General features: G+C 52.5%; 1 protein-coding gene across 1 annotated transcript; it reads left to right on the top strand.

Moving 5' to 3' along the window:
* Positions 1-4,046: 4,046 nt before the first annotated feature.
* Get4 (guided entry of tail-anchored proteins factor 4) lies at positions 4,047-13,203 on the top strand. Its single transcript, XM_010635554.3, has 9 exons — positions 4,047-4,404; positions 5,991-6,069; positions 6,449-6,530; positions 6,953-7,102; positions 9,212-9,350; positions 10,506-10,646; positions 10,787-10,862; positions 10,976-11,048; positions 12,213-13,203. The coding sequence occupies exons 1-9, from the start codon at positions 4,124-4,126 to the stop codon at positions 12,299-12,301; spliced, it is 1,110 nt and encodes a 369-aa protein (XP_010633856.1). The 5' UTR covers positions 4,047-4,123; the 3' UTR covers positions 12,302-13,203.
* Positions 13,204-13,249: the final 46 nt, after the last annotated feature.

Raw genomic sequence — 13,249 nt, 5'->3', positions numbered from 1 at the left:
CCCTCTTCTTCAGGTGGGCGCGGGCGGCAGCTTGCGCCGAGGCCCCGCCCCCGTCGCCGCAGCACATTGGCAGTGCCGCGGAACCCAGGGAGCTCATTGGCTCTTGCCGCTGCTTGTCGCAGGCGGCTGGAGTGGGGGCGGCTGGCGCTGAACTGCAGGCTCGGCCTCTTTTCGTGGCCTCTCCTTCTCCGCCTGAGTCTCCTGTTCTGTAGGCTCCCCACCCCTGGCCAGGCCTCTTGCTCTCCAACCTTTTTTCCCTGAGGTCAGCCTCTTCTTTCTTGGCTTTTTCCCCGGCCTGGTCGCCTTCAGCCTCCACTTCCCAGGCCGCCGTCCCTTCCCCAGCCCGGCCTCTCCTTCCACGACCTTAACGTTTCCTTCCCGGCTCTCTTTTCCCGGGGTCAGCCTCTGCTTTCCCTGTTTTCTTTCCTCAGCCCAACCTTTTCTTCCCTGGAGCAGTCTCCTTCTGTGGATTTCCCGTTCTTGGCCTGGCCTTCGCTTTAACCGCCTTGTTCCTTTGCCTTCTCTTTTCTAGCTTAATCTCACCCGCCTAGCTCTGCCACTCTTTCACTGATCTTTCTCTTCCCCAGCCCAGCCTCCATCTTCCTTGGTCTTCCTCTCTCCAGTCCAGGTTACCATCCTTAGTCGATGGTAACTGCACCTCCTCTTTTGGACTTTAGGTAGTTAGTGTTAGATCGCAGTCACCTGGACTGTGTTTAGGAGGGCGATCCTGCCCTGTGCCCGTGTCCTGACTGCCCGACTCCTACTGAGGGGTTCAGTGTCAACGCTTTGGATCCAGCCTTTCCTCCATTATTTTCCTCCATTTAAACCCGCTTTTAAAAAAAAAAAATGTTTTTAAGAGCAGTTTTAGATTCACAGCAAAATTCCAGATGGCCCGCATGAACTGCACAGCCTTTCATAGGTCAGTGCGACATTCCACTTACCCATTGCATCACCCAGGGTCCTCCAGCACGGTGGGACATTTCCCATAGGCACTTCCTTGGGCCTCTTCCTGGATTGGTATATTCTGAGGAAGGACAAAGGTGCAGGGAGGAGTGTCCATTAGCACAGAGGTTTCAATGCCTGGAGCTTTATAAGCACAAGTCAGATCATCTTGAGTCTCTGTAGGCCGTTTCTCTTGGTGTTTGGGGTGAGGAAAGAGTACTTGTTTACTACATTTGGAGTCTGCAGAGTTAAGAGAGCCCCTGGCAAGCAAATGGAATGGACACAAAGGATGCTCGGTCCAGGCCTCTTGTGGGAGTCATCAGCCTCAAAGACTGCATACTGTCCTTCCCCGAACAGTGCTTTATGCTAGGGATTGGGAAGCGCTTGTGTCAGGCCCTCAACCTGACTGCCACAAGTCTGGAAGAAAGCCCTAACATCCTGTTTTCTGAGATTGACCATTTGTTCGTAGACCTCTGATTTGGCCAGGATTAGGAGCCCTGGGTTTAGAGTCAACTGACTATAGGGTTAGGTGAGATATTAATCCATGCCTTGATCTCAAATGACCTGAACAACAGTATTGTTCCGGGGTTTTCTGTGTACTAAACCGTGACACTAAATACAAACTAGTCAGGATATATCCGGTTTTATGTGGTTTGGTGAACGCTGCCTTGTTTTGGAAGCACAGTTAATTGTTTAGGAGAAGATTTGCTCTTCTATTTAGTTAGAAACTGATTTTTTGCTTCTAGCAGAAACAAGTCTTTACTGCTTCATAGTTAGGACTTTTAGTTTTAATGGAAGGTGAGCTGTCACTGGAAATAAACTTCCCAGAGCCCTGGTCATGACAGCCCCTTAAGTCATCCTGTTCCAAGTCTGAGATGTGAGGTGCACATGTTGACTGTAGCACCATGCCTCCAAACAGCAGCCAGTTGTAACTCAACATACTTTGCCGCCCTCATAATTTGCCCTGGTGTCTGCTGTTCTTGGGTTTTGTGTGTAAATATTTGCCCGGTGATTAATCAGCAAAAGTGGGTCTTCCCAAAATTAAGTGTTCCTTGACTTAAACTAGCCCTTCTGTGACTAGAGATTTGCTTATTTTAGCGTTTAAGTGACATATCCCTTGTTGAGGGTGTGTTTCAGCCCAAGACAGGGTAATGGACAAGTTCTGCCTGTTTCATTGCCTCTGGGCTGTGCTTCCCAGGGCAGTTGTCACTTCACTGTTCCACCCAGGAGGCCAAGGAGGTGAGCATGACCTTAATCATAGCCTGTATCCTCTGGGCAGGTTCCATGTAGGCCACAGCCAGGCTTGGGGCACACCATGGTCCCGGCCACTGGAGAAGTGAGAATCCCCAAATTACACTAGTTTTATTAATGTCTTTCTATTAGAGTATATTTGCAATTTTATATTTTAGTGTTCACAGGGCCAGAGATGTAGCTCAGTGGTGCCATGCCTACCTGGCAAGCACAAAATCCTGAGTTCAATTCCCATTACTGAAGAGGGGAAAAAAAAGTTCTATATTTTAGTGTTTACATAAAGGGTATAATTTGATGAGCATTGACATTTAAATGTACATGTGAAACTACGGAGACATAGGCAGTTTCTTGTCTTTCCCTATTCTCTTGGCAGTTCCTGCCTACCGAGGTCACCACAGATTAGGGCTGTGTTTTCTGGAGACTTTGATCTGTGTGCATGTAAATTATTTCTATTGCTGTGTGGTATTTCGTAGTGTATTGTAGTACTGTTTTAATTCACTTCCAGCCCACAGCAGTTTAAGGTGGAGGAGGGGAAGCGGGGGGCAGCCCAGCAGATTGCTCGCTTTGGATGTGTCCTGCCAAAGCTGGGCCATGATCTTGGTGCACCTGACCACCTTGGAGGCTGCTCCACTGGGTCCGTGGTGCTGGTGGTGGTAGGTCGGTCACCTTCTCTCTCTAGCCTTGTCTCTGGCAGGAGGAAGACAAGATCTGTTTCATAGGCCTGTTGGATTGTTAGTACCTGGCAAAGCCAAAAAATCTGTGGCTTTGGGGACAGCTTTGCCAGAGTATTCTCAGTGCCACCATCCTGGCTTCCAGGGACCTTCATTTACCTGCATTGTTTTTACAGTCGCTTTGAAGATCTTGATGTTGGGGAGAAACCAGCTTAGGAGGCAGTGACCCACAGTGTCAGGCATGGCCTTTTCCTACAGCCTCTGCCCATCACTGAGCCACGTGGAAAGTGGTCAGCCTTCTATGATTCTTCCTGAGAATGGTGTAAACTGTTGGTTATAGCCTATACCCTTATTTTGCCTCTTAAGTCACACAAAGAAAGGTTTCGAACAGCACATGTTCTTCACTCATTGCAGCCCTGTGCCTGAGACAGCTGTGCCTAGGAGGTGGAGCTGTGGCCCTCAAAGAAGTAGCATCTAGCATGGCAGCCCTGCATCAGGGCCTAGTGTGCTCACAGTTATTCTGTAGGTACAGGGAGTTGGTCATAGAACATCCTTGTCACTGGATGCTCAGTACTCAATACTGACTGATCTTAGTACTACACATTCAGTCTCCAGTTGATCCACCACAGACAAGCTTCCATCATTGTGATGCCCAGAGCTCTGTCTGTCGTCTGATTCTGTATTGCATTCATTTCTAGTGCTAATGCTTGATTGCTATGTTCTGCTTGCTTACTTGCTGTCCCATTTATTTATTTATTTGGTACAGGGATTGAGCTTGGGACCTTGAGCTTGCAAGGCAGGTGGCAGAAACACTGAACTAAATCCCCTGCCCTCCCTCCTTTTGTTTCTCTCTCCCTCCCTCCCTCTCCCCCTTCCCCTCTCTCTTCACCCCCGCCCTCGTGTTCTCGAGCTCACGCACTCTCATGCTCTCTCCCCCTTCCTTCCTTCCTTCCTTCCTTCGTTTCTTCCTTTCTTCCTTTCTTCCTTCCCTTTCTTTGAGGCAGGGTCTCCCTATGCACTTCCGGCTGATCTTGAACTCCCTCTGTAGCCCTGTCTGGCTTTTAACTTGTGCTGATCCTCCTGCTTCAGCCTCCCAAGTACTGGGATTGCAGGTGTGCACCGCCATGCCTGGCTTTACTTTCTTTCAGTAAGACCAAAATAAATGAGTATTTGCACAGACACATTGCTTTGTGGATAAGGTGTAGCTGTCTTAGGTCCATTTTTGGCTGGCAGAGGGCACCAAAGCACATCATTTTAACATGTCTTTTGCCAGTGGATGCCAGGGCCAATTTCAGCATGTAAAAGGACCTTTCAGATGTCTGCACAGTGTCTGGTGTAAAGGGCAGGCCACGTGGACAGATTGGGGTCTGCACAGTGTCCACTGTGACTCAGCAGAGGGAGGAGAGGCTGTTGTGGAAGAGTTGGGGTTTGTACTCTGTCCAGCATGGCCCAATACGTGGAGGACAGGCCACATGGATGGGTCCAGGTCTGCCCAGCGTCCATTGTGGCTCAACATGTGGAGGACAGGCCATGTAGACAGGTCAGTGCCTTCATGGGGTCCTCTGTGCTCAGCACATGGAGGGTAGGCTGTGTGGAGAGGTTTTGGTGTCTGAGAAAGTCCGTTCCTCTCAGCTCTCCCTGGGCCTGGAAGACACCATCCTGCTTAATCACCCAAAATTGAAAATCTCTCCCAGCTTGTGGAACTCTGTGATAGAAAAAGAAGTTTGTTTTCTTCATTACCTAAGCCACTTGTCTTTCACAAGCTCATCTTGATCTGGCAATAGGTGACTTTGACAAGATAGGGCCCATCATGTTGAAGGTTGTAATGAAGAGTACTGGCTGCAGAACAGTGTGTGGGACAGGCTGAAGGTGCTGCTGTGATTGCTGGCACCATCCTGGGGAGGCAGATTTCCATATCCCAGGAATTGGTTCATTTGTCTCTCAAGAAGTGATTTTTCCTTGTCTAAAATTGTAAGAGGTGTTGTCTCACTAAGGCTCAGGAGAGTCTAGAGCTCTTCAGGAGTTGCACATGAGCAGAACCAAACCAGTGCTTGTCCGAGAGCATAAATGCATATGGTTCTGTGTTCTCAAGAATGCAGGTAAGGCTGTGTACCTCTGAGTGAAGGTTGTGCTTTTCCAGTGTAGTCTGAGGCATTGCCTGACAATAGCCCCATGACAGCCAAGACCAGGCAGCTTATATTTTTTGAGTCAGATGCCAGCCAGCCTGAGGGGGGGCTGCCCCTTGGTGTCTGACCACCATTGAGAGTAGGCTGACAGGACCTGAGGTGCCTGGGACCTGCAGGCTGACCATGGCTTCCTTCTCCATGTGTAGGCATTTGTCATCTGGCCCCACTCCAGCAGCCACAACATGGATTCTCCTGTTGGGGACCTGTGCCCCCTGAGTGGTAGAGGGTTGTGGTTGTGGGCCTGTCCTGTGTGAGTGTTGGCGTTGCGGTCTGCCATGTCTGTCCCCTGCATTACTGCAAGATGCTCTTCAGTTGCTCATAACCCAGCTTGTCTGGGAGGTCTGGGCTCAGAAACAGAGGGTGCTCATTGGCATGGTGTTCTCTGGTGACAAGATGCTACTGGCCATGAAGGAAGATGTGCTGGGCTTACCTGGCCGAGTGGCCGCCATCACAGAGGGGCTCCAGGATTGGGTCACACACTTGACATCACCTCTGTAGGACCCCATCCTGTCTCAGCTGCCATGTGGAGGCATCTGCCTCCATTGTTCTCCATGAGCACCTGCCCCTGTAGTCCCCAGGCCTCTGCTCCTCCTGAAACCTGGCAGCAGCTCCCAGGAGTGGCTGCCTTCTGGCTTCTGCCCTGTTGGGCACAGGTGGGCCTGATGCCACTAACAGCAGGCCCTGTGTGTCCAGAGGTTCCCACAGGGCTGTCAGGGCAGGAGGAGTTGGGCTGGAGGCTACAGGACAGGCCCCCTGGGGGAGGTTCTGGCTGTGTATCTGGCTTTGGGGAGGGCCTGCCTGGCAAGGTAGCGCATGTCTCCTGGGAATACCTCAGTTTCCATCCTCCCGGGAGTTCTCACTTTCATAGAGTCTTGCCACATGGTTAATCTCTACATGAGTGCACGCCTGGGCTTGCTGCTCACTCTGTCCCTCTTTACAGGTACATGTCCCAGAGCAAACACGCAGAAGCCCGAGAGCTCATGTACTCAGGAGCATTGCTTTTCTTCAGTCATGGACAGGTAAGCACTTTGGCCCTTCCTACTCATCCTTTTCTGCTCTGGGCAGAAGATGCGAAGTAAGAGGGACCAAAAGAGGCCTGGTATAAAACATCGGAGTGTCCCTAGCTCTGGCCGCAGGTGGCAGAGGGTCCTTGTACCCCCACAGCAAATGTTTTACTCTCAAGGGCCCATCATCTGGACCCTGGCATTCTGGAGGCCCTTCATGTTCTCTAGGTGGGGCTCTGCATGTGTGTCCGTTTGTTTGCTTTTGGGCCAGGTGACAGGTGTGTTCACAGCTGCTGTCTGTAGAAGGAGATTCTGCCAGCTGTGTCCCAGTTGTTCTGAAGGTATCAAGCTTTTGTTTCTAAACCTGTGATTCTTGTTTTTACATGTTTTGTAGCAAAACAGTGCAGCAGACTTATCCATGCTGGTCTTGGAGTCCCTGGAGAAGGCAGAAGTGGATGTGGCTGATGAGCTGCTGGGTGAGGCCCCTGCTGCGTTGCTGTGCAGTTGTGCAGGAGCCTCTGCCTGTGACTGTTGCAGTTGTGGAGTCATGTCACTCCATTTGCCACCTGTGCTTTGGGTCTCCAGTGCACAGTGCACCTGGGCCTGCCATGCTTTGAGGGCGGGTGTGTGTGTGTGTGTGTGTGTGTTGGGGAATAGGTAATGCTGTCCTTTGCCAGCACAGGAACCTCTGCGCTGACAGTAGTTGACCTGCCTTTGTGCTGGTGATAGATACTTGCCAGCTGGCAAGGAGGCCTGTCCTGTTGAGTGAGCTGCCCACTAGACAAAGAGGGGCCCCTGTTGGCTTCTGCTGCTTTGAACCCCAACCTAGCACCTTGCTTCCATTATAGGGTGGCTCCCACTGGTTCCTCTGGTGAGAGTCTGTCTGTGTGACTTTCAGAAAACCTGGCTAAAGTGTTCAGTTTGATGGACCCAAATTCTCCGGAGCGAGTAGCATTTGTGTCCAGAGCCCTGAAGTGGTCCAGTGGAGGATCTGGGAAACTGGGACATCCCCGGCTCCACCAGCTTCTGGCCCTCACACTGTGGAAAGGTAGGTTTGGGAGTCTGGAGGTGGGAACAGCAGGGTCCTTTGCCATCATGGGCCAGCAGCCATCCTCCCTGGGCTCCCCCAGGAACCTCTGTGCATCATCAGCACCCCACCCCACTTGTGAGGTCAGGCTGCCTGTGCTGGGGCAGGTCAGCTTTTCTCAGTGGCCATACCAGGCATTCCTACTACAGTATGAAATGGTATAGTCTGCTTGCCACCCCCATGGCCCTCCCACCCTGCCTAGGCCAGCCTTCTAATGGCATCTTGCTCCAGGTTTTTCCTTAGCACCTCATTTGTGGGATTATTCAGCCAATAGGATGGGATTGTGGGTTTCCCACTTTGTGGGTGGTGTTGGTGTGCTCAGCCCCAAGTCTCTGCCTGGTGCAGGAAGAAGTGTTAAACAGATGTTTGTTGTGACTTGCATGACATGTTGTTGAGTGGGGTTGAAAGAGCTTTATCTCCAGTGTCCTTCCTGAGGAAGTTTGGTGTTGTGTCCTGCCTGGCCCTGGAAGGTTGGTGCCCTCGCTTCTCAGCAGTCCTTTGCCTACAACTGTCAGCATGTAGGGCTGTCAGCATGATGGGCTGTCCAGCCTACATCACACATGGCACAGGGCCACAGGGAATGAAGGCAGTGGTGGCGGGGCAGCAGTGGAGGTACACAGTGGGCCTGCAGGTCAACAAGTACCCCTGGATCCCCGAGAATCCTAGAGGTACAGCTGAGTGTGGCTTTCCTCCAGAAATGAGCCAGGCTGGCTAAGTGACAACAGCTTCGGGACTCTTGTGGTGGGAGAAGCTGGTCTTGGGATGAAGCAGATGGAGGGACAGTGTATTCTAGGCTGGTATGGCGGTGCTGCCCTTTCCTTCCTCACAGGTACCTGGCATCTCCTGCTGAGAGCACACAAGTTGGGAGTGTAAAGGTCCTAGTGCAGGGAGGAGCCTTGTGCTGGACCCCACTCCACACCAGGAGAGTGTCTCACACCTGCCTCGGCCAGGGCTCCTATCCTGCCTGTTGCGTCTCTCAGCTTCCTCAGGGTGGGGCGCATGGCCACCAGGGCCTCTGCCTTCGCTAGCTCGCTGAGCCAGGACTCCTGGCTGTGCACAGGGAGCTCCACGGCCAGGAGACCAAGTCCATTTTGCGTAGGCAGACCCTGTGCGTTGGAGACGTGCCTGAGACCAGCCAGTGACATGGCTTCCCTTGGGACAGGATTGTACCTTGGGCCATCCTTGGCACTCACTGGGAAGGAGACCGCCTTAGTGTACTGCTGCCTTGGATGAGGCTCTGTCATAGTTATGCTCTGGGGTTTGTTCTTATGTAGATGCCCAGAAACCAAAAGGTTAATTTAGGAGCGTGCAGGGCAACAAATGACAAGTAGACAGGCATCATGACTGCACAGCATCTGAGTGCCTTCAAAGTTGGGGAAGGAGCTCCTTCTAGGTTACGCGGGGAGGTGCCTCCCAGGTAAGTGGAGGGGTGCTTCCTAGGCAGAGTGGTGCCCTTTGTTGCCAGGACATGATGGTAGGAGATGCATTCATAGAGCTGTCTGGGGTTGGGACAGCCCCTCCCAGGAGGAGAGGCTGTAGGATTTGAGGGCCTAGCGTGGAATCTTCAAGGCTGGCAGGAAAAATAATCAACACAGTCTTGTCCTTGCTGTTGTGGAGATTCACGATGCTCTTTGAGTTGGCACAGGTCTTAGGATTGTGGGGGAATTGCCATTCAGATATAATATTGCTCAGTTTTGAGTGCATTGTTTGTCTTCACAGGGCAGAGACGGAAACATCTTTCCGCAGAGTCCCATTTGAGTAATCAGATCAGTCAAGTATTAGATAGGCTAGGCTGTTCTCTCAGTCGCGCCCTTAGTGCTGGCTGACATGCACCTCCCTCAGCTTGTAGAAATGAGGTCTCTGTTGGCAGAACATCTTCCCCCATTCCACTGTTTGGTGTTTGGTTTTTGAGATCAAGAAGCTGGTGACTGACTTGTGCAGCAGATCACCTTATCTGTGTCTAAGTGAAGTGGGGAAGCAGTAGGAGAGCATCAGGAGGGGTAGAGCCTTTTGCATCTCTGTAATCTTCTCATCACGTGTCTGTGTTTGTGTTCCCTTCTCCCTGTGCAGAACAGAACTACTGTGAGTCTCGGTATCACTTCCTGCACTCCACAGATGGCGAGGGCTGTGCCAATATGCTGGTGGAGTACTCCACTGCCCGGGGCTTCCGCAGCGAGGTGGACATGTTTGTGGCCCAGGCAGTGCTACAGTAGGTTCAGCATGACTGTGTTGGGCTTTGCCCTTGCTGTGCCATGCTGGGTGGAGAAGTGTGGGTTCCCAGAGCAAACGCAGAGCTCATTTGTCCCCCGTGTTGATTTTCACACCCTGGGCTGTCTGTGTGGGGTGACAAGGCCTGCCCTCTGTACCCTGTGATCTGCTCTTGCCAAGCTCCTTGTCCCCAGCTTCCTTTCTCGTGGTCTCCCCTGAAAGTGCTGAAACATGTGCCAAGTTGACAGTTCTCTCAGGGCACGTCCCGATGCAGGTGCCTTCTGGATGTCAGCAGTGAGGGACAGGTTGCTGGAGAGCTGACCCTGCCCCCTGCCTTGCTGGGTGATCACACTCTCCTGTGGTTACCACCCTCAGCAGTGGGGAGGTTTGCTGTGTGAAGATACACTGGTATTTGGGCACAAACTCTGTACTTTACTGGACCTAGAACCACAGAGCCCTGAATGTCCTTGATGCTGACACATATGACATCAAAGAAGAGCAGCTGAGCATAGTGGTACACACTTATAATTGTAGCATTCTGGGAGGCTGAGGCAGGAGGATCAGAAATTCAAGACCATTCCGGACAACTTTGCAAGACCCTGGCTCAAAATAAAAATGGGTGGGAGATGTAGCTCAGTGTGAAAACCCTGAGTTCAGTTACCAGTACTGCAGGGGAAAAAAAATCTTTTTAACCCAAGAGACCCTGACCTGGCTTTGCTACATGTAGGGCAGCTGTTACTCCTCTGGGCTGAGCTGGGCATTACCTGGCCTCCTGTGCTAGCCTCATGTAGGCAGATGCAAGCAGGGTCCAGGCAGATGCTGTGGTTCACTGTATCCCACAGATGGGCCCATGTTCTGGCCCCATTTTGCAGTTCTGTGGACCTGCAGCACACCACATCTTCCCAAGCTGAGTGCCCCTGTGGCTTTGCCATGCATGCGAGGGGCATAGCACACAGGCCTCCTGTACTTCAGCAGCCAGATGACCCCCATGGCCTTGCCAGGCTCAAGGGGACTGGGTGGTGTCCTGGCCTATGAGGATGCTGTTGACTGAGGCCCTCCACGCCTGCAGGGGCTTGAGGGGTCAGTGTTGATGTGAGCATCCATAGGACCCAAGTCTTTATCAGCATGGCACCCAATGGAGTATTCTGATTTCCAGGTTTCTGTGTTTAAAAAACAAAAATAGTGCATTGGTGGTATTCACGACATACACACAGAAGCACCCGTCGATTGAGGATGGTCCCCCGTTCGTTCAGCCCCTGCTCAATTTCATCTGGTTCCTGCTTTTGGCCGTGGATGGGTGAGTATCCAGCAGGCATTGCGTGTCCAGCGGGTGGGTTGGCATGGCCATCCAGCGCTGTCTGTAGGGTGTGTGCGCACATGTGGAGGGCAGCATGTTCTTTGCTGTGCACAGCACGTCTCTGTCTCTATCCCTTGCAGCGGCAAGCTGGCAGTGTTCACAGTACTGTGCGAGCAGTACCAGCCGTCCCTCCGGAGGGACCCAATGTACAACGAGGTGAGGGTTCTCACTACTGGGCTGAGGCGTGGGATGAGTGCAGGGCATCCTGCCCCAGCCCGTGCAGCAGGGCAACCTACCTCTGCTCGCTGACCACTGCCTGCCTCTTGCAGTACCTGGACAGGATAGGACAGCTGTTCTTTGGCGTGCCACCCAAGCAGACATCTTCCTACGGAGGTTTGCTAGGTGAGATCTCGGGCACCCCCGCTCCCTCTGGCCACCTCAAGGCCCACTGGCGATTCCCCTAAATTGAGTCACGCTTCACGTGCCCTCTCCTGAAACAGCTGGGGTCTGATCTGCTGGGTGCCCCTTGGTGGGAGCTCTGAGCCAAGCACAGGCATCTCCTTCCACCAGTCAGCCAGGTGATCGTTGGAGCAAGAACGGCTCACACGCTGTGCATCTTGAGCATTTCACTCCTTGAGGTGCACCAGGCAGTGCCTGGGGCCATACCTTGTGCTTTTCTTTGATGGAGCATGAGGCATCAGGTGGCACAGCTTCGCCCACAGCCTTGTGCTGACTGGCAGCACTGCCATGGATTGCACACGGAGCTGCCACCCCCATACTCAGGGTCTTGGGGCTGGCCAGGTGTGCGTTTTGTTGTTGTGGGGGCTGTTTTGCTTTGGTTTTGTGGGGGTTGTTTGCTTTTTTTTTATGATATTGGGGATTCAACCTAGAGCCTTTGGACTAAGCTGTGTCCCCAGACTTTTTTTATTTTTTTGTCTTGCGACGGCATCTTGTTATATTGTCCAGCTGGATGAGAACTTGAAATCCTCCTGCCTCTGCTTCCCAGAGTGCTGAGATTACAGGAATGCATCACTGTGCTCAGCTCAATGTGTGCCTTTGTGGTCTGGACAGACTACGAGGTTGTATTACAGGGTGTGGCTTCTGTGTTGAGGTTAACAGTTGTTTCCCTGTAATTAACAGGGTTTTTTCTTTCTCTGGAGTTTGTTTGCGGAGAGTGTGAGCCAGAGACTCTTGCTCTGGCTCCTCCTTGCTCTCCCAAGCTGGCACCTTGGCTTGAGATGACAGTGCAGTGTCCCCAGCATCACCTGGCTCTCCCAGCTTATCTCCTCCCTGGCAGAGCTGGGCTGTGTGCATGGGGCAGGGTGCAGTGGGGGTGAGGGGGATTCTGTATGTCGTGCAATAACTAGGAGAGCCATGCTGCACTCCCTGTATGTATTTGTCACCCGTTGGCAGTGGCAGTGGTGACAGCTGCACAGAGGCAGTGGGAGCAGTGCTGGTGTTATGTCTGCAGCTTCGGTGGTTGGGGGCTGTGCGCCCCCCAAGCTCCCTTTGTGACGGTGGATTTTGGGGTCGGTGCCTGATCCCTGTTGCGCTATCTCCCTCCAGGAAACCTGCTGAGCAGCCTCATGGGCTCCTCGGAGCAGGAGGAGGGAGAGGAAAGCCAAGATGACAGCAGCCCCATCGAGCTGGACTGAGCCGCCGCCACGTGGAGACGCCTGGTCAGCGCCGCCCAGATGGCCTCAGGTTCGAGGCCCACAGCGAGGCTACTCATACCTGGCAGCTCCTGGGCTGCAGCTGGCAGGGCTGCAGCTGGCAGGGCTGCCCTGCAGTGTCTGTCCCTATTTATGGAAGGTGGCGGAGGGTTGCACGGTGGCCTGGCGCTGTGTGGCTGGGACACAGCGCAAGGCCTGGACTCCTACAGCCGACTGTGTCCCCTCAGCTCGATCCACAATAAAGCACAGGCCCTGCTGCGCCTCCCTCTGCCTTCCTTGTCTCTGGTTCCTTGGGGAGGGCTGGGGGCCGGTGACCTGGTGTCCAGCACAGCCCATGGTGTGGGCTAGGAGGCAGCAGTCACCAGACGCGTGGACTGAGTGGGGCCTCCTGCAAGCCCACGAGCAAGAGCGGGTTTCTTGTTTATATTTTTGTTTCAAAACATGGGGTCATTTTGTAGTCATGGTGTCCCTGTCCCCAGTGAAGTGCGTGAGCTGTGGGATCATCCCCACGCCCGCTGACCCTCCAGGCCATGGGCCCCACTCCACCCAGCGTGGCTAGTTGGGCTGCTCTGCACAAGTCCGGAGCCACAGCCTGCTGGCCCCTGGGTGCCACAGAACATGCCCTTTGTGATGCAGTATTTATTTTTACTGGGTGATGGGTTTCTCTAACCTAATGTTTTAGGTGTTAACCAAATAACCAGGAATGAGAAAATATGTCCTTTATCACTGATAATATTCCACATTACCAGTATAATTATAAAGGGCAACACTTTATTTTTTCACAATTAAAATAAGAGTTGTAGATTAATACACAGTGACCATGCATGGGAAGGAGGAAAAAATACGTTATTTACTGTAAAAATGGAATTTAAAGGGAGGTTTGTTGTCATTGTTGAGTATAAATAAATCCTTTTTACTGGCCTGTGCAGC

The sequence above is a fragment of the Fukomys damarensis genome, unplaced genomic scaffold (assembly GCF_012274545.1).
Source record: "Fukomys damarensis isolate Sample0158 unplaced genomic scaffold, DMR_v1.0_HiC HiC_scaffold_17, whole genome shotgun sequence".
Taxonomy (NCBI): domain Eukaryota; kingdom Metazoa; phylum Chordata; class Mammalia; order Rodentia; family Bathyergidae; genus Fukomys; species Fukomys damarensis.
This window is presented reverse-complemented; position numbering and strand designations above follow the sequence as displayed.

Coding starts and splice junctions, on each gene's coding strand:
- Get4 (XM_010635554.3), top strand. CDS start 4,124: ATGTCTTTTGCCAGTGGATGCCAGGGCCAATTTCAGCATGTAAAAGGA. Junction 9,351..10,505: donor GTGGCCCAGGCAGTGCTACA/GTAGGTTCAGCA, acceptor TCTGATTTCCAG/GTTTCTGTGTTTAAAAAACA. Junction 11,049..12,212: donor TTCCTACGGAGGTTTGCTAG/GTGAGATCTCGG, acceptor ATCTCCCTCCAG/GAAACCTGCTGAGCAGCCTC.